The sequence below is a fragment of the Schistocerca cancellata genome, chromosome 2 (genome assembly GCF_023864275.1).
Source record: "Schistocerca cancellata isolate TAMUIC-IGC-003103 chromosome 2, iqSchCanc2.1, whole genome shotgun sequence".
In the NCBI taxonomy this organism is placed as follows: Eukaryota; Metazoa; Arthropoda; class Insecta; order Orthoptera; family Acrididae; genus Schistocerca; species Schistocerca cancellata.
This window is the reverse complement of record NC_064627.1, coordinates 42,064,323-42,090,896: the sequence shown is the minus strand read 5'-3', so window position 1 is coordinate 42,090,896 and position 26,574 is coordinate 42,064,323. Positions and strand designations below refer to the sequence as shown.

At 40.7% G+C, this 26,574-nt stretch overlaps 1 protein-coding gene across 5 annotated transcripts in view; it reads left to right on the top strand.

Moving 5' to 3' along the window:
* LOC126143726 (dehydrogenase/reductase SDR family member 11-like) overlaps positions 1-26,574 on the top strand; it is a 151,742-nt gene that overhangs the window by 16,529 nt on the left and 108,639 nt on the right. For 2 of the 5 annotated variants that reach the window (XM_049915446.1, XM_049915447.1), the window contains exons 3-4: positions 13,588-13,717; positions 18,497-18,626. The exons of 2 other annotated variants lie outside the window; for them this stretch is intronic. In XM_049915446.1, the coding sequence (XP_049771403.1) occupies positions 13,588-13,717; positions 18,497-18,626 (260 nt within the window). The remainder of the gene's footprint in view (positions 1-13,587; positions 13,718-18,496; positions 18,627-26,574) is intronic. One more of the 5 variants, XM_049915445.1, reaches the window with a different exon arrangement.

The window sequence follows — 26,574 nt, the reverse complement described above, 5'->3', positions numbered from 1 at the left end:
ATACTTGGCGGATTTTGTGAGCATATACTGGATAAAGCCGCATCTGCCATAGGATGGGAGTAACTAATCGCCAACTGTGAGCGAATCTTTAGGAATCATTCTGTTAACACACTTGTCAAGAAATAGTTCCCCGTACATAGTGAACAGCTGCAAGTTTTTCTTCTACAGACTGAGCTTCACGTGTGCACCTGTCATCGAATTTTATTGCTCTCTACATATCCTCGAATCAGTTTTCTGACGTTATACGAAGGATTAGCCTTTACATCCAAGAATAATTCTCTTAAAGGGACATTACAACTCCTCTCAACACCATCAAGCAGTAAAAGACAAAGAAAACCCTCCATTTCAACAAAAGAAACGTTTCTTCGTGGTTTACTATGTGAAGCAACCACTCTTCTGCCTTATATATCTGTGCAGCTGATAACTTCATCTAGTATTTCATTGGAAATGAAATAGTCCCAGGCATCCTTAAGTCCACGGGCTGGAGTGGTCGGCTTCTTTATGATACTGCGAACAAGCATACGAAAAGTTGCAGGAGGGCCAAAATTCCAAATGGTTCCGTTACTATCAATGCATGTGAAATCACCTCTGAGCTGTTGACGAGGAGCTTCATTTTCAGATTTTGATGACGTCATACTATCTGAAATACTGTAATCTTCCAGAACATTCGTATCAGCGGTTTCAAAGTTTGATTCCTCATTACTTCTGTCCTGAAAACTACTTCCTTCTTCTCATCAATCAGCTTCTTCGAATCACTGAGCGACAACACTTCCAATATCAGCTGCATTTGCACGTACCGACTCCCTTATTTTTCTTGACGAAGTCATAACAAAACACTTGTCCCTTGAACAACAGTTGGTGCAACGCTAAACAACTCACGATGGTGACAATACCGGCATTGGGGCAACAAAAAACTAAACTCACCATGACTGTGGCAGTAACAGCAGAGAACAACAATACCGAGCTACAATATAACATGTGATTGCATAAAGCTGAGAGGTATTTCGATATCTCTAATAAATAGAGGTAATTTCTGTTGCTTTTGCTCTTATGCTACTACTAATACTGCTGCAAGACCAACACTACCTGTACTTCGGTTACTGTTGTATTAATAACTGCTCCTAAAAAATGTATAAGTCAGTGTTGAACAGAGAACAGCAAGGAGGCTTCTGAAGCCCTGCATATACATTAACGGTGTTTCGGCAAATATTTTGAATAATGCAGAAAGAAAAACAGTTTAGCTCATACTGAATAAGAGAGATGTCACAGGGTAAGCGGAAAAACACTGGAAAGGAGTTTGAAATCAAGAATTACAGGAAAATTTGAAAAGTCAGACCTTCATGTGGCTCTGTGGCCTTGTATGTGCACTGTAGCGTTAAAAAGCAGCGGAATGGCTGAGCTCATGGCAAAAATCTGTATAACGTGATGCTGCGGCTATTGATATTTTTGACAATTGCTGTGCGAATACACCGAATGTGATCTGATATGTCCTCGCGCTATCCTTATCGACCGTGCGTGATAACACATTCAGTGTCTCCGGCCTTATTTCGGAAAATGACGTCGCAGCGTTGCCGTGCGTTCAGTTCTTATTCGTTAGCGAAGAGCAAATGTGAAGACTTAGTGACGTGGTTAAAACATAGCGGAATGGAACAGCGCGCTAAAATTATTTCCTGGTACTACCAGGTCATCCCAGTCTGTTTTTGTTATAGCACGAAAGTCCCTGCTGTCAATATTGATAACAAGGGTCACTTCTACTACGCGATGGGTAATCTGATTACAGAATAGTGGTCCTCGCAGTTTATCGGTGTACCAGTTTCCGCAATGGTTTAAACATGAATTACTTCTGCGGCCTTTACTATAATACAGAAATCACTTTGTGGTGTTGCAGATGAGGTGGCTCATCAGCGCTGTCTTTCTTTAGCCGCTTTTAAGGGGTGTGATGGCTATACACAAATATCTACAGTGGGATTATAAAACGCTCGTTAAGAGTCTATGGACATATTAAAAGAATGAAGTCTAACATACATACAAAATAAATAGTCGAATTCTTTGACAACAGGAGTAAGGCGAAAACGGATGCGATACAATGGACTGTCAATGTAAAAACTAATCTGAAAATCGGAGGAATTACATCCGAAGACGTCCAAAACCGAAAAATTTTCAGAAAAAAAGAGACAAATAGTAGGGAGACCAATAGGAAAAACCAATGAAAAAGAGTGGAATAATACGGTCAGAGAGAAAGGAGGAGTCTGAAGGAAATAAGGGCACAAAAAAAAAACAACCGCCCACCTCTAAGTGCTTTGCACAGTCATAATGGTCTTGTTCTATAATAATAACAATGATAATACACATATGCAGGTCGTTTTCCCAATCTCGTTACATTATTTTCTGTTCCTGTTCTGCCCAAGCAGAACTCTAATCATAAGCCAATGACTGACAATCTGAACTTCTTTACACCATTTGTTTGAATTTTAGTAGCAGTTAGCAGAAATTGTGTTCGCAAGTGTCCTGAATATTAAAAGCAGCGACGGCTATCACTTGTGAGAAGTGCAAGTGGATGAAATGTTATAGGATCGTCCTGTGTGGATTCAGCCACACAAGTAACATTTGCATTACTGCAGATTCTGTTATCCAATTTTGACTGCTGCAATACGTTATTTTTGTAATCACGATAATAGGTGTTATTGCGCAGTGTGTCAGAAGTAGCTGCAAAATCTGGCGTCTAAAGGAGTAAATTTCTAAACAGGTGTACTAAATAGAAGAAATCTATGAGCAGCTAACAGATGCTGACATACTGAACATTTACTCGCTACCAGTGTTGAAAGAAATGATGATCATCAGGCAACATGAAATCGTTGTAGCTGCCTGCAAGGTGTCACTCTTACTGTAGCGACAGTAATAAGACTGAAAGTAATAAAACTCATCACGAGTCAGTGACGTCAAGGGTAAAGAGCTTCTGTTGCATTGAGTAATGTAAGTGCACTGTTCACTTCCGTGCCATATGTGGAATGCAATCTGCATACTCGCTAACAGGACACTTTATTTCCGTTTCCATGTTTCCTAGTCGATGCAGAATGAATACAATATACTGCGTCCTGAATGACGACAGTTTGATTCAGGCGTTCGTATACAGCATTGTACAGGGTGATTCAAAAAGAATACCACAACTTTAAAAATGTTTATTTAATGAAAGAAACATAATATAACCTTCTGTTATACATCATTACAAAGAGTATTTAAAAAGGTTTTTTTTCACTCAACAACAAGTTCAGAGATGTTCAATATGGCCCCCTCCAGACACCCGAGCAATATCAACCCGATACTCCAACTCGTTCCACACTCTATGTAGCATATCAGGCGTAACAGTTTGGATAGCTGCTGTTATTTCTCGTTTCAAATCATCAGTGGTGGCTGGGAGAGGTGGCCGAAACACCATATCCTTAACATATCCCCATAAGAAAAAATCGCAGGGGGTAAGATCAGGGCTTCTTGGAGGCCAGTGATGAAGTGCTCTGTCACGGGCTGCCTGGCGGCCGATCCATCGCCTCGGGTAGTTGATGTTCAGGTAGTTACAGACAGATAAGTGCCAATGTGGTGGCGCTCCATCCTGCTGAAATATGAATTGTTGTGCTTCTTGTTCGAGCTGAGGGAACAGCCAATTCTCTAACATCTCCAGATACTGTAGTCCAGTTACAGTAGCACCTTCGAAGAAAAAGGGACCAAAAACTTTATTGGCTGAAATGGCACAGAAAACGTTCACCTTAGGCGAGTCACGTTCATACTGAGTTGTTTCCCGCGGATTCTCAGTGCCCCATATACAGACATTGTGACGGTTGACTTTCCCGTTAGTGTGGAAAGTTGCTTCATCACTAAACACAATCTTTGAAACGAAAGATTCATCTGTTTCCATTTGAGCAAAGATAAAATCACAGAAATCGATTCTTTTAATCTTATCAGCTGCAGACAGTGCTTGAACCAATTTCAGACGATAAGGTTTCATAACTAACCTTTTTCGTAGGACTCTCCATACAGTTGATTGTGGAATTTGCAGCTCTCTGCTAGCTCTGCGAGTCGATTTTCCTGGGCTGCGAACAAATGCTTGCTGGATGCGTGCTACATTTTCATCACTCGTTCTCGGCCGTCCAGAACTTTTCCCTTTGTACAAACACCCATTCTGTGTAAACTGTTTATACCAACGTTTAATACACCACCTATCTGGAGGTTTAACACCATACTTGGTTCGAAATGCACGCTGAACAACTGTCGTCGATTCACTTCTGCCGTACTCAATAACACAAAAAGCTTTCTGTTGAGCGGTCGCCATCTTAGCATCAACTGACGCTGACGCCTAGTCAACAGCGCCTCAAGCGAACAAATGTGCAACTAAATGAAACTTTATAGCTCCCTTAATTCGCCGACAGATAGTGCTTAGCTCTGCCTTTTGTCGTTGCAGAGTTTTAAATTCCTAAAGTTGTGGTATTCTTTTTGAATCACCCTGTATTCTCCCAAGCGTATCAAATGCCAAGAGTACTATACTACGATAAACTTGATGGTGGCCGTGGTATCAAGCACACCTCATTGTCAGGAGTGCAGTGCCAGAAGTTGAGCAGGGAGGTGGCCCGGTCACCTTATGGGCCCCACATCATGGACGAGACTCGGTCACCTGTCATCGACCAAGGGTGATTTCGGTCTAGTGTAGGAGGACCTTCCAGACAACTGTGCAACACTGCAGCCAACATTTCGGACGAAAATGCGGGAAAACGCAGGACCCACCTCGTCAGTATTTACTGAAGAAGACAGGAGTCAGCCGTTGAAATAGTCTCTGGTATCTGCTGATATGAGCCAATTAAACGTACTTGTGTCGTGGTCTTCAGTCCTGAGACTGGTTTGATGCAGCTCTCCATGCTACTCTATCCTGTGCAAGCTTCTTCATCTCCCAGTACCTACTGCATCCTACATCCTTCTGATTCTACTTAGTGTATTCATCTCTTGGTCTCCCCCTACGATTTTTACCCTCCACGCTGCCCTCCAATACTAAATTGGTGATCCCTTGATGCCTCAGAACATGTCCTATCAACCGATCCCTTCTTCTGGTCTAGTCGTGCCACAAACTTCTCTTCTCTCCAATCCTATTCAATACTTCCTCATTAGTTACGTGATCTACCCATCTAATCCTCAGCATTCTTCTGTTCACCACATTTCGAAAGCTCCTATTCTCTTCTTGTCCAAACTATTTATCGTCCATGTTTCGCTTCCATACATGGCTACACTCCATACAAATACTTTCAGAAATGACTTCCTGACACTTAAATCTATACTCGATGTTAACAAATTTCTCTTCATCAGAAACGCTTTCCTTGCCATTGCCAGTCTACATTTTATATCCTCTCTACTTCGACCATCATCAGTTGTTTTGCTCCCCAAATAGCAAAACTCCTTTACTACTTTAAGTGTCTCATTTCCTAATCTCATACCCTCAACATCCCCCGACTTAATTCGACTACATTCCATTATCCTCGTTTTGCTGTTGTTGATGTTCATCTTATATCCTCCTTTCAAGACACTGTCCATTCCGTTCAACTGCTCTTCCAAGTCCTTTGCTGTCTCTGACAGAATTACAATGTCATCGGCGAACCTCAAAGTTTTTATTTCTTCTCCATGGATTTTAATACCTACTCCAAATTTTTCTTTTGTTTCCTTTACTGCTTGCTCAATATACAGATTGAATAACATTGGGGAGAGGCTACAACCCTGCCTCACTCCCTTCCCAACCGCTGCTTCCCTCTCATGCCCCTCGACTCTTATAACTGCCATCTGGTTTCTGTACAAATTATAAATAGCCTTCCGCTCCCTGTATTTTACCCCTGCCACCTTTAGAATTTGAAAGAGAGTATTCCAGTCAACATTGTCAAAAGCTTTCTCTAAGTCTACAAATGCTAGAAACGTAGGTTTGCCTTTCCTTAATCTTTCTTCTAAGATAAGTCGTAAGGTCAGTATTGCCTCACGTGTTCCAGTATTTCTACGGAATCCAAACTGATCTTCCCCGAGGTCGGCTCCTACTAGTTTTTCCATTCGTCTGTAAAGAATTCGTGTTAGTATTTTGCAGCTGTGGCTTATTAAACTGATTGTTCGGTAATTTTCACATCTGTCAACACCTGCTTTCTTTGGGATTGGAATTATTACATTCTTCTTGAAGTCTGAGGGTATTTCGCATTTCGCCTGTTTCATACATCTTGCTCACCAGATGGTAAACGTACTTTCGATCCGTTAAAATCAGCAGCTCTTTGTCGGAGGAACCCTCCTCACACACAGGAAGACTGTTGGAGGGCACCCTCTACAGCGTGGCACAGACTTCAGCAGCGGTGGCCGAACATCTTCATTTTTTTATTTACTGGCAGAGAAACCCGGCGTTGGCCAGGTATTATAAAGCTGTGCGCCCCGCCCGTAGTGTGCAGCGTCTGCCCTTGTGCTTTATGTTTATGGCTTGACATCTCCTGAACGGTGTGTCGTCCAATGATAAAATTTTACACTTGCATTCAGTGGTATATGTGCAGACTGTCTGCAAAATTTCTCAAGAATACAGTTAGTAGTACAGAAGTAATAAATTATAACCTCATGCCTCATGTGGCACTTTTACTGCAAAAATAGTGTTAAAGTAGTAAGTGATGAACTTTTCTTCCTTTCATAGTTTTGTGGTCTCAATCTCAAATACTGGATGAACAAAGTCTGAGAATTCAAGCGACGCAAGCTATGGTTCTTTTTCATTCACACCACCACCCCTTTGATGGGTAGGTGGTTATTACCCCCACAGTGACTGTCGACTGACAGTGAGGTGTATGTGTACTCACATTGGTTCAAATTGGTCAAGCGGTTTCGGAGTAGATGTGGAAAACACATTCACATCAATTTTCATACCTAATATACATGGATTTATTTATTAAATCTGGTCAGATTGGGGCCTTCAGACACTCTCCTACATGGCACCAGGGTTTTCCACATACAATACTTTTTTCATCCTTTATGTAAGAAATAATGATAAGCTTAATATGACAAATACTAATAAAACAGTACTAATACAATAAAAAATAATTTGACTGTATGTAGAGACAATGTGAATAGGCAGTCCTGACAAAGAACTAATAATGTTAACACAACCACTTAAAAAGCTACTTCTGCTGCTCCTGCTAATAATGCTAATAATAATAATAAAGCATTGAGAAATGAGGGAGAACTGTTTGCAAAGAAAGATGTAATGTACTAACGAGTGCATACAGAGACACTGGTAGACCTTAGTGTTGCAAAAATGGCAAATGGTTCAAATGGCTCTGAGCACTATGGGACTCAACATCTTAGGTCATAAGTCCCCTAGAACTTAGAACTACTTAAACCTAACTAACCTAAGGACATCACACACACCCATGCCCGAGGCAGGATTCGAACCTGCGACCGTAGCAGTCCCGCGGTTCCGGACTGCAGCGCCAGAACCGCTAGACCACCGCGGCCGGCTCTTAGTGTTGCTTCAGTGCAAGTATCATTAACTCCCTTTTGAAGCTAGAGATGTAATTCAGTTCTCTAATATAACGAGAAAGGTCATTGCAGAGTCTGATTCTTACTATTGAAATGTTCGAGAAAGCAACTGAATAATGCGATGGGACAGTGGTATTGCTATACGAGGTGATTCAGTTGCTCCTACCACTGGGATTTATGCAACCCGCGACACCTTCAAATACCAAGTGCAAGATTCATATTCTCTCGATCGCTACATGCTAGCTATTAATCCTACAGAAAAATGAACAGGACCACTTTGTAGGATATTTAAAGTAGTCAGATTTTTAATGGGATACGTTTCGGTTAGAGTCCGTAGTTTTCGAATTATTCAAAATAAACGTCAAAACTTAACTTGAAATGTGTTATTCTTGAATGAATCGAAAACCGTAGCCTCCACCGATAATGTATCCCAGTTTTTATTATTATTATTATTTATTTTATGGCCTTAATTGGACCACTCTAGTCAAAAATACAAAGTTGTAAACAAGTTGTAACACAGGGATACAATTTGGCTCAACAATAACTTAATATGATATTTAGGTAATATAATTATTAGAGTCTATTCTTATATGAAAGGTGTTTTGCTCTTCTGTCTGCCCAATATTTCTTCATTCTTATTTTCTTTCTTCCTTCATCTGAGACGACTCTTCCTGTACTCCTTTTACTGATTTTCGTTTGTAGTCTGGTTTGCGGGTCTTGCAAATTCTGGTTTTCTCTGTCTTGTTTTTTAGGTCATCTACTGTAATTTGGAGTTCTTTTATATCTTCCTTAATTTCTGTGATCCATTTAATGTCGCTCTTGCTATTCCACAATTTTTGTATTATTTTTTTACTAATTGTGTTTTCTGGAATTCTGATCAGATGTCTAAAGAATTAGATGCGTTTCTTCCTGATCGTGCTCATGACTGGTTTTATTTTTTTTATATACTGTTTCATTTGATGCTATTCTCCAATGTCCATTTATTTTATACTGTTTATTTATACATGTCCTAATTATTCTTCTTTCTATTTTTAGTATTCTGTCAATTTCTGCTGTATTAGTTGTTTTGAAGATAGTTTCAACTGCACACGTTATTTCTGGTTGTGTAACTGTTTTATAGTGTTTTAATTTTGCATCTATAGATAGGTTTCTTTGTTGTATGTAGTTTTGGTAATGTAATTTGCGTAGTTCAGTTTTTTTATTCTATTCTGCCATCATGACTTCTCATTTAGATTGTATGTTATTATTTCGCCTAAATATTTAAATTAATCAACAATTTTGATTTCCTGTTCTCCTATTGTAATTTTGTTTGCAAGTGGTGGATCAGTTAGCATAATCTCCGTTTTTTCAAATGATATTCTAAGGCCTACTTTCCCTGCTATTTCTTGTAGTAATTTCACTTGTTGCCTGGATTCTTGAACGGTGTTGGCTAGGAGAGCACGATCATCAGCGAATCCCAAGCAGTTTAAGCTAATATCATCTTTTGCACTTCCAATTCTTACCATCTTTGGATTGTCTTTGTACCATTCTCTCATTATGTATTCCAGCGCATAGTTGAACAGTAATGACATTTTTGACTTTCGAAGGTTGTCAACCTTAGTTGGAGCAAGCTCCGATATACAACAACGGTTGTTAACCTCAGAGGGTGTGTTTGGTCCACGAGAGCACGATCATCAGCGAATCCCGAGCAGTTTAATCTAATATCATCTTTTGCACTTCCAATTCTTACCATCTTTGGATTGTCTTTGTACCATTCTCTCATTATGTATTCCAGCGCACAGTTGAACAGTAATGGTGGTAGGCAGTCACCTTGTCTTAAGCCTGTTTTTCTGAGGAATGGTTCCAAAATTTCTTCTCTAAACTTCACTTTTGATTTGGTGTTGATTAGAGTGAGCTGTATTATTTTAATTAGTTTTGAATGGAGTCCTAGATTTTTTAAATTTTTAATACTGAAGGTCTGTGGAGACAGTCATATGCCTTCTTAAAACCTACAAACGTTATTGCCAGAGGTTTGTTCCGTTTCTTGTAGTATGCCATAATCAATTTTAAACTAATTATCTGCTCTGCACAGCTTCTCCATGGTCTGAAACCTCCCTGATATTCCCCGAACTCCTGTTCTAATTGCTCCTTGATTCTTTCATATAGGATCTTGGATAGAATTTTGTATGTGCAGTCTAGGAGAGAGATCCCTCTGTAGTAGTCTGGACTGCTCTTATCTCCCTTTTTGTGTAGTGGGTGGATGATAGCTGTGGTCTAATGTTCGGGGAATCGTTCTGTTACCCAAATTTTTGTTAGAACCATGTGTAAGGAGGTCTTGACTATGTCACTTGCATATTTCCACATTTCAACAAAAACCTGATCTTCTCCACATGCCTTATAATTTTTTTGTTATTTAATAATTTTTTCTACTTCTTGGAAAATTGGAGGATCTAGTTTGTTAGGTTTGGTTTTTATTTGGGTATTTATGTTGATTTGTAAGGGATCTTAGAGTTCCTCGCAATTCAGAAGTTTGTTAAATGCTTTTGCCATGATTTCTGCATTTTCCTTGTTACTGTGTTTCTTCCATCTTCATCTTTCAGTATTAGTGTAGGGGCCTCATATTGTTGTAGTTGTTTCCCAAACACTTTATAATAGTTCCTGGAGTTGGTTTTATGATAATTACCTTCTATAGAGTTTATAATATCTTTATGGAATCCTCTCTTGATTCTTCTAATATTTTGTGTGAATTTTTTTCTTTCATTTTTTAGGTTGATGGCATTTTCTTCAGTTTTATGTGTTTGAAACTTTAACCATGCTTGGTGTCTATCTGCATGGAATTTGTCACATTCTGATGTCCACCATGCATGTTTCCTTCATGGGTTCAAGGGAGCTAGATTCTCTGCTTCTTTTTTAAGATTAGTCACTAGTTGTTCTAGAACATCTGTTAATTTGATGGTTTGTGTTATTTGTCGGTATTTATTATTTTTAATTAGCTGATGTGGGTCAAACCTCCTTTTTATTTTATTAAGTATTCCCATCCTCTTCTTTAATGGAGTGAATTTGATTTTAATTTTAACTATACAATGGTCTGAGCCTGTCTCTACTCCTATCAGTACTTTAACATTGTGAATCTCCTTATGAAAATTTTTGTCCATGCATACATGGTCTAGCTGCCACTCCCCCTTCCTCCAGTCTGGATGTTTCCATGTTTTAAGTTTACTTGACTTCCTCTTAAAGTATGTTGATTTAGATATAAGGTTGTGTTCTCTACAGAGTTCTATATGTCTTTGACCCTTTTTGTCCTTAAATTTATGTGGACTCCATTTCCAATTATATCTTTATATTTCCTTTCTTTTCCCAACTGTGCATTGAAATCTCCCAATAAGATTTTCACATTCTTTTTATTTGCTCTGTTCACAATTTGTTCTAGAAGGTCCCAAAATTTATCTACCTCTTCCTTTGTTTTTGTTAGACAATTTTTTTCATTTGTTGGGGCATGAACATTTATTATTGTATAGGTTTTATTCATCGTTTTAAAGCTTAGAGTCGCAATTCTTGGTGATACTGCTTGGAAATCCCTTACTGAATCTATTATTTTTATGTTTACTAAAAACCCTGTTCCAAACTGGGGACATTGTTTCATTGCCCTCGGTCCTGGTTGCCCATTATAAATTCTGTATCTCTGTGATTCGAATGTGTCCTCTGTGGTGTTTGTCATTTCTTGGATCCCTGTAATTAAATTTTTTTGTTTATTTAGTTCATCTATGAGCTCCTTGAGTTTTCCGGTCTGAAGTAGTGAGTTTATGTTGTGTGTTGCTATATAATTTATCTGCTCATGTTAAATCTTCTTTTTTGTGTTTTAGTGTGCATTTTGATGGTTGCAAACGCTCCAATTCGTTGCTGTCTTCTAGTTGACTACCCACTGAATCCGACGTAGCCTTTTCCTGCCTTTTTTGAGCAGGACGGTGGAATTTTTTTCCTAAAAGACCTTTCCATTTTTGACTTTCGAAGGTTGTCAACCTTAGTTGGAGCAAGCTCCGATATACAACAATGGTTGTTAACCTCAGAGGGTGTGTTTGGTCCGCGAGAGCTATTTTATTTCACTCAAGTCCACCGGTAAACCGGTGAGGACTTCCCTATCCGCCACCTGGGACGCGCCACGTAGGAGTATCACCTTTCCTCCTACTATGACAGCATATTAGGTTCGTGGAATGTATCCCAGTACAAAATTTAACTGCATTAAATTTTCTACAAAAAGGCCCTGTTCATTTTTTCTGTAGGACTAACAGTTTGCACGTAGCGAGCGAGCGGATATAGAAATCTTCCACATGGTACTTTAAGGAGTTGCAGGTTACATAAAACCCAGATGTAGAGGCAGCTGATTCACCCTGTAAAGTTCAGGTAAGAGCATTAAGGTATGTTGGTAAGACATGATGGACAGGGTATGTTGGTAAGACATGAGCGGTAAGTAAATCTCTACGCTTGTCTGCTTGTAGCCAACATAACTGTGCATAAGACGGCCAAATATTATCAGAGATTCGAACATCACAGATATTTTGAACCTTGCAGTGTAACACCGCTGGAAGTGCAAGAGTTTGTACAAGTTTCGTCTTCAGGTCGAAAGGGAAGAGCTTTCTATATTTTTGTAGGACATGGAGAGATTATGATGACTTCTTGCACATTGCAGCTATATGTTCAGCCCTGTTTAGCTTTTCATCTATTATTACTCTCAGACTCTTTGCCGAGGGATACACGTTGACATTGTTCCCATTTAGGATTAAAGATTGTAGAGATTCCGGATTTTTCAGGGTAGTTAACCAAGAATTTCTAAGCAGGACCGCTTGGTTTTATGTTGGTTGAGTTTTAACCCAATATCCCAGCTGCATGCAGAGAGGCCAAGAGATTTCCATACTCTCAGTGGTCTCTACTGTCTTATCAAAGAACACTACCCCTCATATCTCTCCTCGACCTAAACGTTCTTGTCTGAACAACAAGACAGAAACACCTATTCCTATCAGAGTAAAATCTTTTCTGTCCCACAACATCGTGCAGTCACCTTCTCGAAGTTCTTCCCAGGAGCAGGAACCCGACACTGGAACAACTTCCCGCATTATATTACAGAACTACATAACATCTCCAGCTTCAGAAGACAAGTAATCTACTAAAGAAACATCAACGTTAATGTTGTCCCTGTACGCATTCGATAGCCTTGTACATCGCTCATTCCAACCTGATCTTCCTCATTTCCCAGTATTCTCGGCCGACGTAGTCTCCTTAAATTTTGTTTTTTCACAACTCCCTAAGTCAGAAAACATTTATTTTTTTAGACCTATGAATTCTTCTTATAACTCTATCATTATCGTTGTTAGTGTCACCGTTAATGTGACTGTTATTATTACTATTATTATTATCATTATTATTAGTGGTTGCAGCTGCAGTTGTACACGTAATGCCAGTACTAACTTTGTTAGTTCATAGTCAGTATAATTTACTCAGACTCCAACTTCAGACGCTCAGGTTATTTTAATACCAGTTGTCATATTAAAATTATTTCTTAGATGGCTATGCTGTAACAGATACTGTGTGTGTGTGTGAAACCCTGTGCCTGACGTCCTTAATCGGATCAGGTTAAATAAAAAACATATATTCTGTACCCATTTCGATAGTGAACACAGGTCAGTACTGAAATCCTCGACAGCTATTTCCGAGCTTTTGGACAACATGTCAACCAGGATACAAGCTGTGTACGGTTTGGAGCGACACGCTACATAATTTCATCCACGAGATTTTGATTTCATAGACTTGCAAAGATGTGCACTTCCGAACAGGTTGCTTTTATTTTGGTTATTGTTTTGTTTATATTTCACAGTACCGTTCGGTTTTCATTTACCGCTCCCCTTGAACCTAAGGCCACACATCTTAGCGCACATGTAGTTGGCGCAAGACATCTTTTGGTCAGCCTATAGAAGTAGTGATAGCAAGGTGCTCTGTTCCATTTGTTGTTTTGTGGTACTACTTCATAGATTCATTGAGTAAGATGTCTAGATAACAATTTTGTTTTTCGGGTGTGTGTTTGAGCAGCAGGCAAGACGGAAGACTGGAAGCGCATCCTGGACGTGAACGTGCTGGGTCTGAGCATCTGCACCAGGGAAGCCGTGCAGGACATGCTGAAGAGGGGCGTCGACGACGGCTTCATCATCCACATCGGCAGGTGAAGCGAGCTGGGCAGTGAGCAGCTTAACGCGCCGGAGTTAGGTGGTGCCGTGTAGGGGCCGACACCTCTCACCTTTGTTACATTAGCGAATACCTTTGAACCAGATGGAAACATTCATATGTCTACCTCCATACTGAGTTTTCTGTAAAGAGACGTAGGTAGTGAAAACTTGACGTCGCCTACAATCCTACTCGGACCGCAACTTCGTATGCGACTTCGCACAAAATTTCGTCTTTAGTGAATATGCTCGTGCGATATGATATAGGCTACAGGCATGCATCGCGGTGGTCTCTCGTATCCTCTTCAACTAAAATATCGAAATACTTCAGAAGCTAAAGAACAACAAGAATTCATACTAATTAGATTAAAAACAGCCGACCAGTTGCAAAGGATAAAGTAATCTTTACCTAGGTTTCGATAGATTTAAATCTATCTTCTTCAGAAGGCGGCAGTATTACATTAACATGGAGTGATACGTCATTGCCATTTTTATAAACATCTCCATAGCTCCATTAGTCCAAATAAAATATAGCCCTGAGAATAGGGTTTGTCAGATAAATAAAATTAAGTACATGGAAGTTGGAGAGCGCATAAGCAACTTCTGAAGAAGATAGATTTAAATCTATCGAAACCTAGGTAAAGATTACTTTATCCTTTGCAACTGGTCGGCTGTTTTTAATCTAATTACGTGGAACCGTTGCTGTTACGCAGCTATGGTCAAAATAATGAAATTCATACTAAAATACTGCAGTGTTACCAACTTAAAGTGCGGTCACGTGGGCCATAAAGCTGTATGTTGCCGACATTATATCCCGACAATATTACCTGGGAACATAGTGGCCAAACGAAATGCAACCACGTGTAGCACAGCATTACCGGATACTACTGTCTGGCAATGTTTGCGGCAGTACATTAACAGGGCAAAGTTTTCACAAAGAGACACACTATTACCACAAAATGGACGAAAACGAGCTAGTAGAATTTAGTGCGCCTATTGCTTTAACGTCACACAAAGAATCAAGATAGCAAAAACAAGAGAAATCGAACTTTGTTGATGCACTATTTTTTTAAGTAAGGGGAATGCTTCATAAAAGTTAACTAGTGAACTGGTACGGTCCCAGAATTATACTAGAATGTCGACAGACGAGTTCGAATATTTCGTACAAGCAATTTGTCCGAGAATTCATAAAACCGATACAAATGAGAGAGTGTACCAGGTACTACCCGACTGGCAATCATCCTTCGGTGTTTAGCTCCTTGTGTGTAGAAGTTTAACATATCTGTTTCAAGTTCGCTATTTGTCAATAAGCCTCGTGTTGCCAGAAGTATGCAATGCTTTGGTAGAAGGACCGAAAGATTTCATTAAGGAAGGTTTGAAATACGAGTACAATTTTTCTATTGTTTTTGTCGCCAGCACGAACCAATGTTTACAAATTCCTGCTCCCCTCTTCCTATCAAACTTTTTTTGCTTCTCATTTGGCATAGATTCAAAGACTCCGGAATTTTTGCGTGTCTTAATCGGAGCTCATCAGTTCGTCAACTGGACTTTTTTCATTCTGCGATCTTTGTAAACATTAATTTCCACGTCCCAAACCTCTGGTTGCAGATGAATCGCATTTATAAAATTCATTGTTCTCTCCATAGCTGTACACAACAAAATCACGACAACAAACAACGACAGCATGTGTGCTTATATGTAGGCGCATAAACTTCCGAACAAAAGCGAAACGATGTTGTATTCTGCAATATTGACCAGCCACACCACGAAAGTGCAGTCTACTGCAGTCAGAATGCAGCAATGTTGATGGCAACGCTATTGCCACCAAACATTCCCGTAAAGTCTGGCCCATCTAAACACCCCTTTACAGAGTTTTTAACGTTACCTACTTCGCTGCTGCAGCTGATGTGCTATAACGGATTTTTCAGAAATCGAATACGTTAATATATGTGGTCAGTCGTGCTACCTTCACCTTTTTGCCAGAAACTGAATTCGGTAGTCAACAAGTCTTTTTTCTTCACACTATGTCTCTAGAATATTTTGGCTACACTTACGGTGTCCGCGGCCCTTCGTTTGTGTGTTGCTGCTGTCAGTTCGTTGTCATTGGTCGTAGCCAATCGTGAGCTAGTATACGGTAGCCAATGAGAAACGCTCAGTGTTTTAATTTTGATTGTCGCAAAACATTTGGTTGTTGTTGTTGTGGTCTTCAGTCCAGAGGCTGGTTTGATGCAGCTCTCCATGCTACCCTATCCTGTACAAGCTTCTTCATCTCGAAGTACCTACTGCAACCTACATGCTTGTGAATCAGCTTAGTGTATTCATCTCTTGGTTTCCCTCTACGATTTTTACCCTTCACGCTGTCCTCCAATACTATACTGGTGATCCCTTGATGCCTCAGAACATGACCTACCAACCGATCCCTTCTTCTAGTGAAGTTGTGCCACAAATTTCTCTTTTCCACAATTCTATCCAGTACCACCTCATTAGTTATGTGATCTATCCATCTCTTCTTCTTATCTATTTATCGTCCATGTTTCACTTCCATACATGGCTACACTCCATACAAATATTTTCAGAAAAGAGTTCCTGACACTTAAATCTATATTCGATGTTAAGGAAACAGAAACGCTTTCCTTGCCATTGCCAGTCTGCATTTTGCATCCTCTCTACTTCGACCATCATCACTTATTTTGCTCCATAAATAACAAAACTCATCTACTAGTTTAAGTGTCTCATTTCCAAATCTAATTCCCGCAGCATCGCCGGATTTAATTAGACTACATTTCATTATCCTCGTTTTGCTTTTGATGATGTTCGTCTTATAGCCTCCTTTCAACACACTGTCCATTTCGTTTAGCTGCTCTTCCAGGTCGTTTGTTGCTGTATCTGACAGAGTTACAATGTCATCGGCGAACCTCAAAGTTTTAATTTCTTCTCCATGGATTTTAATTCTTACTCCAAATTTTTCTTTTGTTTCCTTTTCTCCTTGTTCAGTACACGGAATGAATAACATCGGGGATAGGCTAAAATCCTGTATCACTCCTTTCCCAACCACTGCTTCCCTTTCATGCCCCTCGACTCTTATAACTTCCATCTCGTTTCTTATATTATATATATATTATATTATATATTATATATATAATTATAAATAGCCTTTCGTTCCCTGTATTTGACCCGTCCACCTTCAGAATTTGAAAGAGAATATTCCAGTCAACATTGTCAAAAGCTTTCCCCAAATGCTAGAAATGTAGGTTTGCCTTTCCCTAATCTATCTCCTAAGATAAGTCGTAGGGTCAGTATTGCCTCATGTGATCCAACATTTCTCCGGAATCCAAACTAATCTTCCCCAAGGTTGGCTTTTACCAATTTATCCATTCGTCTGAAAAGAATTCGTGTTAGTATTTTGCAGCCGTGACTTATTAAACTGATAGTTCGGTAATTTTCACATCTGTCAACACCTGCTTCCTTTTGGATTGGAATTATTATATTCTTCTTGAAGTCTGAGGGTATTTCCAGGTCTCATACATCTTGCTCACCAGATGGTAGGGTTTTGTCAGGGCTGCCTCTCCCAAAGCTGTCAGTAGTTCTAATGGAATGTTGTCTTCTCCCGGGGCCTTGTTTTGACTCAGGTCTTTCAGTACTCTGTCAAACTCGTCACGCAGTATGATATCTCCCATTTCATCTTCATCTACGTCCTCTTCCAGTTCCATAATATTGCCCTCCAGTAGACGCCCTTGTATAGACCCTCTATATACTCCTCCCACACTTCTGCTTTCCCTTCTTTGCATAGAACTGGGTTTCCATCTGAGCTCTTGATATTCCTATATAAGTGGTTCAATTCTCTCCAAAGGTCTCTTTAATATTCCTGTAGACAGTATCTATCGTACCCCTAGTGATAAATGCCTCTAAATCCTTACATTTGTCCTCTAGCCATCGCTGCTTAGCCGTTTTGCAGTTCCTGTCGATCTCATTATTGAGACGTTTGTATTCCTTTTTGCCTGTTTTATTTATTGCATTTTCATATTTTCTCCTTTCATCAATTAAAATCAACATCTCTTCTGTTGCCCAAGGATTTCTACTAGCCTTCGTCTTTTTACCTACTTGATCCTCTGCTGCCTTCATTACTTCATCTCTCAAAGCTACCCATTCTTCTTCTTTCCCCCGTTCTTGTCAGTCGTTCCATAATACTCTCTCTGAAACTCTCTACAACCTCTGATTCTTTCAGTTTATCCAGGTCCCATCTCCTTAAATTCCTACCTTTTTCCAGTTTATTCAGTTTCAGTTTTGGGTTATTTTTTCCGAATGTGTCATGATTTGGGAGGTTGTGGTTACATTAGGATCTGAGCGCATGGCTTTAAATGCTGCAAATAAAACGAGAAATTTACAATCTTGGTTGTCACAAATATTTCTTCCGAATATGTCACAATTTGCGGAATGTTGATTAGCATAGAACCTAACAGATGAGCCTATTTGCTGCGTGTGGAACAAGTACCATTTACGAAGCATAAGAAATTACGAACGAGCCATGGGACTGGCTGCCCAGATCCAACTCACGGTTTTTCATGCTCACGTCTTGCGACTCAGCACCAACCGCAACACACAACGGAAAAACTGCGGATATCGTAGGTGCCGTTTTACCGTATTTTTTAGTATAGGTGTAGCTGAATCTATAACGATTAACATGATGAAATATCAGTAGCTACTATTTTCCTAGTTGGTGAACGTGTCGCATTTGAAAAAGAGACATTGACTCTGTTCTGCATCGTCTCTGTCGGCAGTGTGCTGGGCCACGTGCCTCCTGGTAGCAGCGTGTCGGCGATGTACAGTGCGAGCAAACACGCAGTCAAGACACTGCTGGAAGGACTACGGAAGGATCTGGTCGCCAGGAAGAGCAACATCCGCGTTGGGGTAAGTCTCGACTCCGCTTTGTCTACGAAGAATGGTTCTCGTGTTTCATCATGTTCTTCTTGTACACTCTTAGTAAATGGCACTGAAATTTCTGTCTGTAGTATAATCAAGAAGTATACAGGGTGAAGGAGATGAGACATCCCACAACAGATGTATCCAAAACTACTAAATACATTGACGTGCGGTTTTCGCTAAGCTATAACAGGCAATATGACCAATGTTGTGATGCTCCTAACAAGGGAACATCCCCATCGCACCCCCCTCAGATTTAGTTATAAGTTGGCACAATGGATAGGCCTTGAAAAACTGAACACAGATCAATCGAGAAAACAGGAAGAAGTTGTGTGGAACTATGAAAAAATAAGCGAAATATACAAACTGGGTCGTCCATGCGTAAGATAGGCAATATTAAGGGCAATGTGAGGCGAGGAGCGCCATGGTCCCGTGGTTAGCGTGAACAGCTGCGGAACGAGTGGTCCTTGTTTCAAATCTGCCCTCCACTGAACATTTTGCTTTCTTTATTTTCGCAAAGTTATGATCTGTCCATTCGTTCATTGACGTCTCTGTTCACTGTAATAAGTTTAGTGTCTGTGTTTTGCGACCGCACCGCAAAACCGTGTGATTAGTTGACGAAAGGACATGCCTCTCCAATGGGAACCAAAAACATTTGATCGCAAGGTCATAGGTCAACCGATTCCTCCACAGGAAAACACGTTTGATATTTTGTATACGACACTGGTGACAGCATGTGCGTCACATGACAGGAATATGTTGGCGACCCACCTAACTAGTACACTTGGCGAATGGGTGAAAAGTTTCTTCTACCTTGCCCGATTTAGGTTTTCTTGTGGATGTAATAATCACTCCAAAAAAAGTGATGAAAACATAAGAGTTTTTCACATAAACTGGAAATAAAAAGTTAAAATTTTCGGTTGGGGGAAGATTTGAACCAAGGACCTCTTGTTCCGCAGCTGTTCATGCTAACCATGGGACCACGGCGCTCATCGCCTCACATTGCCCTTAATATTGCCTATGTTACACATGGACGACCCAGTTTGTATATTTTGCTTATTTTTTCATAGTTCCACCCAACTTCTTCCTGTTTTCTCGATCGATCTGTGTTCAGTTTTTCAAGGCCTATCCACTGTGCCAACTTATAACTAAATCTGAGGGGGGTGCGATGGGGATGTTCCCTTGTAAGTAATTTTTAACTTTTCTAGCTGCTGAATAATTACACTGATTTTTTATTACTGTTTTGAATGAAGGCACACACACTTTTCCTTGGAATCAGAAAGAACCTTCGAAGACGACTTCAATGACGAAACACACACTCATGGAGAAATGTGTTCAGACACTGTTGTTCATGTAGAATACCCTTTAAACTAAAGATCACAGCCAGAGATATTATTTGGTAATCTAACAGTAGGGCGTTTGCTTCCTAATCTGTTTGTATAAAAGTATTAATTAAATTATTCTGCAAAAAGTAAATAAAGATTGGCGATCTTTTACAGAAGCTCGAAATTTAGCGCGGACTTCAATGCGAGATGCTTATAACAGTTTCCACAACGAAACTTTGTCTCGAAACCTGGCAGAAAATCCAAAGAGATTCTGGTCGTATGTGAAGTACTTTAGCGGCAAGAAACAATTTGCGCGATAGCAATGGAGATACTATCGAAGACAGGGCTGCCAAAGCAGAGTTACTAAACACACCTTCCGAAATGCCTTCACAAAAGAAGACGAAGTAAATATTCCAGAATTCGCATCGAGAACAGCTGCCAACATGAGGAACGTACAAGTAAATATCCTCGGAATAGTGAAGCATCTTAAATCACTTAATAAAAGCAAGTCTTCTGGTCCAGTCTGTATACAAATTATGTTCCTTTCAGAGTATGCTGATGCATTAGCTCCATATTTGACAATCATATACAACCGTTCGCTCGACGAAAGATCCGTACCCAAAGACTGGAAAGCTGCACAGGTCACACCAATATTCAAGAAAGGTAGTAGGAGTAATCCACTAAATTAGAGGCCCATATCATTAACGTCGATATGCAGCAGGATTCTGGAACACATATTGTGTTCAAACATTATGAATTACCTCGTAGCCGGCCGAAGTGGCCGAGCGGTTAAAGGCGCTACAGTCTGGAACCGCACGACCGCTACGGTCGCAGGTTCGAATCCTGCCTCGGGCATGGATGTGTGTGTTGTCCTTAGGTTAGAATTACCTCGAAGAAAACGGTCTATTGACACACAGCCAACATGGGTTTAGAAAGCACCGTTCTTGTGAAACACAATTCTCTTTATTCGCATGAAGAGTGCTATTGACAAGGGATTTCAGATCGATTCCGTATTTCTGGATCTCCAGAAGGATTTTGACATTGTACCACACAAGCGGCTTATAGTGAAAATTGCTTGCTTATGGAATATCGTCTCAGTTATGTGACTGGATTTTTGATTTCCTGTCAAAGAGGTTACAGTTCGTAGTAAATGACGAAAAGGCATCGAGTAAAACAGTAGTGATTTCTGGCGCTCCCCAAGGTAGTGTTATAGGCCCTTTGCTGTTCCCTGTCTATATAAACGATTTGGGAGACGATCTGAGCAGCCGTCTTAGGTTGTTTGCAGATGACGCGGTCGTTTATCGACTAATAAAGTCATCAGGAGATCAAAACAAATTGCAAAATGATTTAAAAAAGATATCTAAATGGTGCGAAAATTGGCTGTTGACCCTAAACAACGAAAAGTATGACGTCATCCTTATGAGTGCTAAAAATAATTCGTTAAACTTCGGTTACACGAGAAATCAGTCAAATATAAAGGCTCTAAATTCAACTGAATACCTGGGAATTACAATTACGAACAACTTAAATTGGAAAGAACACACAGAAAATGTTGTGGGAAAGGCTAACCAAAGACTGCGTTTTATTGGCAGGACACTTAGAAAATGTAACAGACCTACTAAGGAGACTGCCTACACTACGCTTGTCCGTCCTCCTTTAGAATACTTCTGCGCGGTGTGGGATCCTTACCAGATGGGACTGACGGAGAACATCGAAAAAGCTGAAAGTAGGGCAGCATGTTTTGTATTATCGCGAAATAAGAGAGAGAGTGTCACTGAAATGATACAGGATTTGGGCTGGAGATCATTAAAAGAAACGCATTTTTCGCTGCGACGGAATCTTCTCAAGAAATTCCTATCACCAACTTTGTTCTCCGAATGCGAAAACATTTTGTTGACACCGACCTACATAGGGAGAAACCATTACCACGATAAAATAAGGGAAATCAGAACTCGTACGGAAAGATATAGGTGTTCGTTTTTTCTGTGCGCTATACGAGATTGGAATAATAGAGAATTGTGAAGGTGGCTCGATGAACCCTCTGCTAGGCACTTAAACATGATTTGCAGAGTATCCATCTAGATGTTGTAGATAATTCTGTACCAGCTGGCTTCACACAGTGGGAAAGAACTATTCATACATTCAAAGATCATTACAGTGAAAAAAAATATAGTGGCAATGTTAGAGCTTTGTAGACACTCCTCTTCCACGTATCACTTCGTCTACCTCTTTGGCACGAAACGAGCCAGTTTTTTGGTAGTCTCTGAAGTATTATGTTGCCATTCTTGTTTTAGATATTGTTTCATAGCTGTCTTACTTCGAATTTCATGTTTTCTTTCGAGCGTACTCCAAAGATGTTCAGTTACATTAAGGTCTGCGCTCTGAGCTGAAAACTTGAGAATATAGGGAGTTTAGTACAATAAGCACAAACGAACAATTTCGTTGTATGAGTAGCGTGGTTGTGTTGTTGAAAGTGGTAATCTGTGCTTAAACCGAAGCTATTAACATATTAATGCAGATTTTCCTCTACGATATTTATATACTGAAACCTATTCATGTTACTTTCAACAAAAACAAGTAGTTCAATAGCAGATGTAGCCATACATCCCCATAACCCAATTCTTCCGCCACCGTGCTTCACTGTGGTCTAAACGTGGGTCAGATCCGGCTCAGTATTTGGCCGTCTCCGCAACAAACGCCTGCCATCATTTATAAATGTGTTAAATTTACTTTCATCTGTGAACAGTACTTTTGTTTACTCGCTTATATGCTCTCGAGCAAATTCAAGGCTCAATTTCTTGCTCTTCAAGCTGATGTATGGTTTTCATCTAGGTACCCTAGCTCCATAACCTGCATTACCTAAAATATGGAGAACAGCTCTTGGCGTGATTACCTCCCCGAACTTATCATTAAAAAGCGTAGGTAACACAGAAGATGTCGATTTAGGATCTTTTTTTGACCAAACTTTTTAATATATTTCGTTTTCTTTCCGTTAGTATCTGTGGTCGACCTCTTCTGTCACACATTTTTTTTCTCTAAATCACGATATTATATGGAGTGCACAGTTGCTCGTCTTCTTACAATAACGCTATTTCTGAGAATGATTTTCCCTTTCCATGTTGGGAGATAACTATTTGCCTTTCCTTCCCTTTGCGGCCCATTTTGCTGTTGCGCGGCTTTCACCGCGTCTCCAAACCGACATACACGAGGTGTAGCTTGCCACTGACGGCGTCCCATGCTCCAAGCGTTTGGTTAGTCGTTTCTATGTTTACATTTTTAGTAGTGTGTGAAGACTTCCCCCTCCCCCCTCCTAGTGTCTGAAGCCAGCTGATACAGAATTTTTATTTACTTGTTGTAGGAGGTTAATTTAGTTAATACTTTTATACGAGGGCAGTTCAATAAGTAATGCAACACATTTTTTTTCTCGGCCAATTTTGGTTGAAAAACCCGGAAATTTCTTGTGGAATATTTTCAAACATTCCCGCTTCGTCTCGTATAGTTTTATTGACTTCCGACAGGTGGCAGCGCTGTACGGAGCTGTTAAAATGGCGTCTGTAACGGATGTGCGTTGCAAACAACGGGCAGTGATCGAGTTTCTTTTGGCGGAAAATCAGGGCATCTCAGATATTCATAGGCGCTTGCAGAATGTCTACGGTGATCTGGCAGTGGACAAAAGCACGGTGAGTCGTTGGGCAAAGCGTGTGTCATCATCGCCGCCAGGTCAAGCAAGACTGTCTGATCTCCCGCGTGCGGGCCGGCCGTGCACAGCTGTGACTCCTGCAATGGCGGAGCGTGCGAACATACTCGTTCGAGATGATCGACGGATCACCATCAAACAACTCAGTGCTCAATTTGACATCTCTGTTGGTAGTGCTGTCACAATTGTTCACCAGTTGGGATATTCAAAGGTTTGTTCCCGCTGGGTCCCTCGTTGTCTAACCGAACACCATAAAGAGCAAAGGAGAACCATCTGTGCGGAATTGCTTGCTCGTCATGTGGCTGAGGGTGACAATTTCTTGTCAAAGATTGTTACAGGCGATGAAACATGGGTTCATCACTTCGAACCTGAAACAAAACGGCAATCAATGGAGTGGCGCCACACCCACTCCCCTACCAAGAAAAAGTTTAAAGCCGTACCCTCAGCCGGTAAAGTCATGGTTACAGTCTTCTGGGACGCTGAAGGGGTTATTCTGTTCGATGTCCTTCCCCATGGTCAAACGATCAACTCTGAAGTGTATTGTGCTACTCTTCAGAAATTGAAGAAACGACTTCAGCGTGTTCGTAGGCACAAAAATCTGAACGAACTTCTCCTTCTTCATGACAACGCAAGACCTCACGCAAGTCTTCGCACCCGAGAGGAGCTCACAAAACTTCAGTGGACTGTTCTTCCTCATGCACCCTACAGTCCCGATCTCGCACCGTCGGATTTCCATATGTTTGGCCCAATGAAGGACGCAATCCGTGGGAGGCACTACGCGGATGATGAAGAAGTTATTGATGCAGTACGACGTTGGCTCCGACATCGACCAGTGGAATGGTACCGTGCAGGCATACAGGCCCTCATTTCAAGGTGGCGTAAGGCCGTAGCATTGAATGGAGATTACGTTGAAAAATAGTGTTGTGTAGCTAAAAGATTGGGGAATAACCTGGTGTATTTCAATGCTGAATAAAACAACCCCTGTTTCAGAAAAAAATGTGTTGCACTACTTATTGAACTGCCCTCGTACATACGGATTATAAGGGAAGCCCCATACTGTAAGTTTGTCAAATATCTCTGGATATGGTTCTGATAAACGGGCACTCGGCCAAATAGTAGCAAGATAACAGCACCTCAAACCACCCTGTGGCAGCGTCAATAGACGAGGCCCCACGAAAATCCTCCGCACTCTGCCAGATAAGCAAACCCATAACACAAGTACGACGCGCGTGTATATCTGTGCGCTTAAAGCCCACCAGTGTCGCCTGCTGGTGTAGCTTCCAGTGGCCATGAAGCTGGTCAGACTTTCACAAAGCACACGACAGTCGAAGAAAAAACAACAAAACTATTTTTGTTTCTGATTAGCGTCACCAAAATGTGGTAACAGCAGTGCGCTTGTATGCTGCAATGTCTCACGAACTGCCTTTGTGAACATTATAAAAAGAAATTCAAGAGACTGGAAGTGTGAAGAATAAAATATGCCACCGAAAAAGAGCAGCAGCTGACGAGAGAAATGCAGCTGACATTTTATAGCGGTAACACACAGTCCACGTCTCGCTACGAGGCAGCTAAAGTGTGCAGCCGACCGCTGTGATAGAGCGGTTCTAGGCGCTTCCGTCCGGAACCGCGCTGCTGCTGCGGTCGCAGGTTCGAATCCTGCCTCGGGAATGGATGTGTGTGATGTCCTTAGGTTAGTTAGGTTTAAGTAGTTCTAAGTCTAGGGGACTGATGACCTCAGATAGAGCTTAGAGCCATTTGAACCATTTTTAAATGTGCACTTGGGATCAGCCCAAGGAGCGTTCTCCAAACGCTGTATTCTAGTGCGTTTCGTTCTTGCCATATTTCGCTGGATCGACAGCGTCGTGGCAACGATTTAAAGAAATTAGATAAAATTCTCGTAATGGTGTGTACAAAAGCTGCTATGCGATGCAGTATTTCTATGAAATATTTTGTTTACAGATGAAACATTGTTTACAAATCATGGGTAATTCAATGGTAGCTCTATACACTACTGATCAGTTGAAAATCCACGCCGGCTCAGAGACGCGGAAAAAACAACGACCCTGGACTGTTAACTTGTGGTGTGGGCTTTTCTAGAATAGCACGTTTTGCTGATGTGTATTAAATAGCTACAGTTTCTAACAGATATTCTACCGTAATTATTGGAAGACATCCCGCTAGACATAAGGCAATCCACGTTGTAACATCGCGAAATATCTCCCGCCCACTCAGCACAAATAATTACAGCCATTATCACAATATTTGGAAATCGACAGATCGGTCTGTCGGTAAACACAAAATGGTCTAGTTCATAACGGACGCGACAGATGTGGGTAAATATCTGTGGGAACATGAAAACAAGAGGTATACAAGGAAACATCGATGACTTCCGAAGACAAGACATTCCGTACAAAATGGGTTTGTTGTGCTGTAAGTGCATGCGAATTTCAGTGTACAGCAGTGTGAAGCCCGAGTCGCAATATAGCCAGTATCACCGCTCTAGCTCAACATTCTGAGTTCCTGATGTGACAGTCAGAATAATAAGCACACAAACCATACCTGCGTTACGCGTTTGCTTACATTTGGTAGACTGGGACAGATGTTTAAGGGACTGTATCATTAATTTTAACACATGTTAAGCCCTTGTAGACCTCTTCGATGTTTCCTTCCACTATTACAGAAAAAGTATATAGTTCCATTTTAAAAAAATCAAAGTCAGTCATAATTCGTCAGCTATAAACATACAAAGTTCGCCACATGGTTCTCTATAACGTAGCGAAAACGGGAGGTCGATATATAGTATATTACGTCGTTCCTTAGCCTTCCTTGGCTGCCTAACTCTGGAGAACACTGTTATTCATTTTGTTTGGAGAACAAAAGCCGATACTACTGTTCCAGCACACCAATAAGTTCG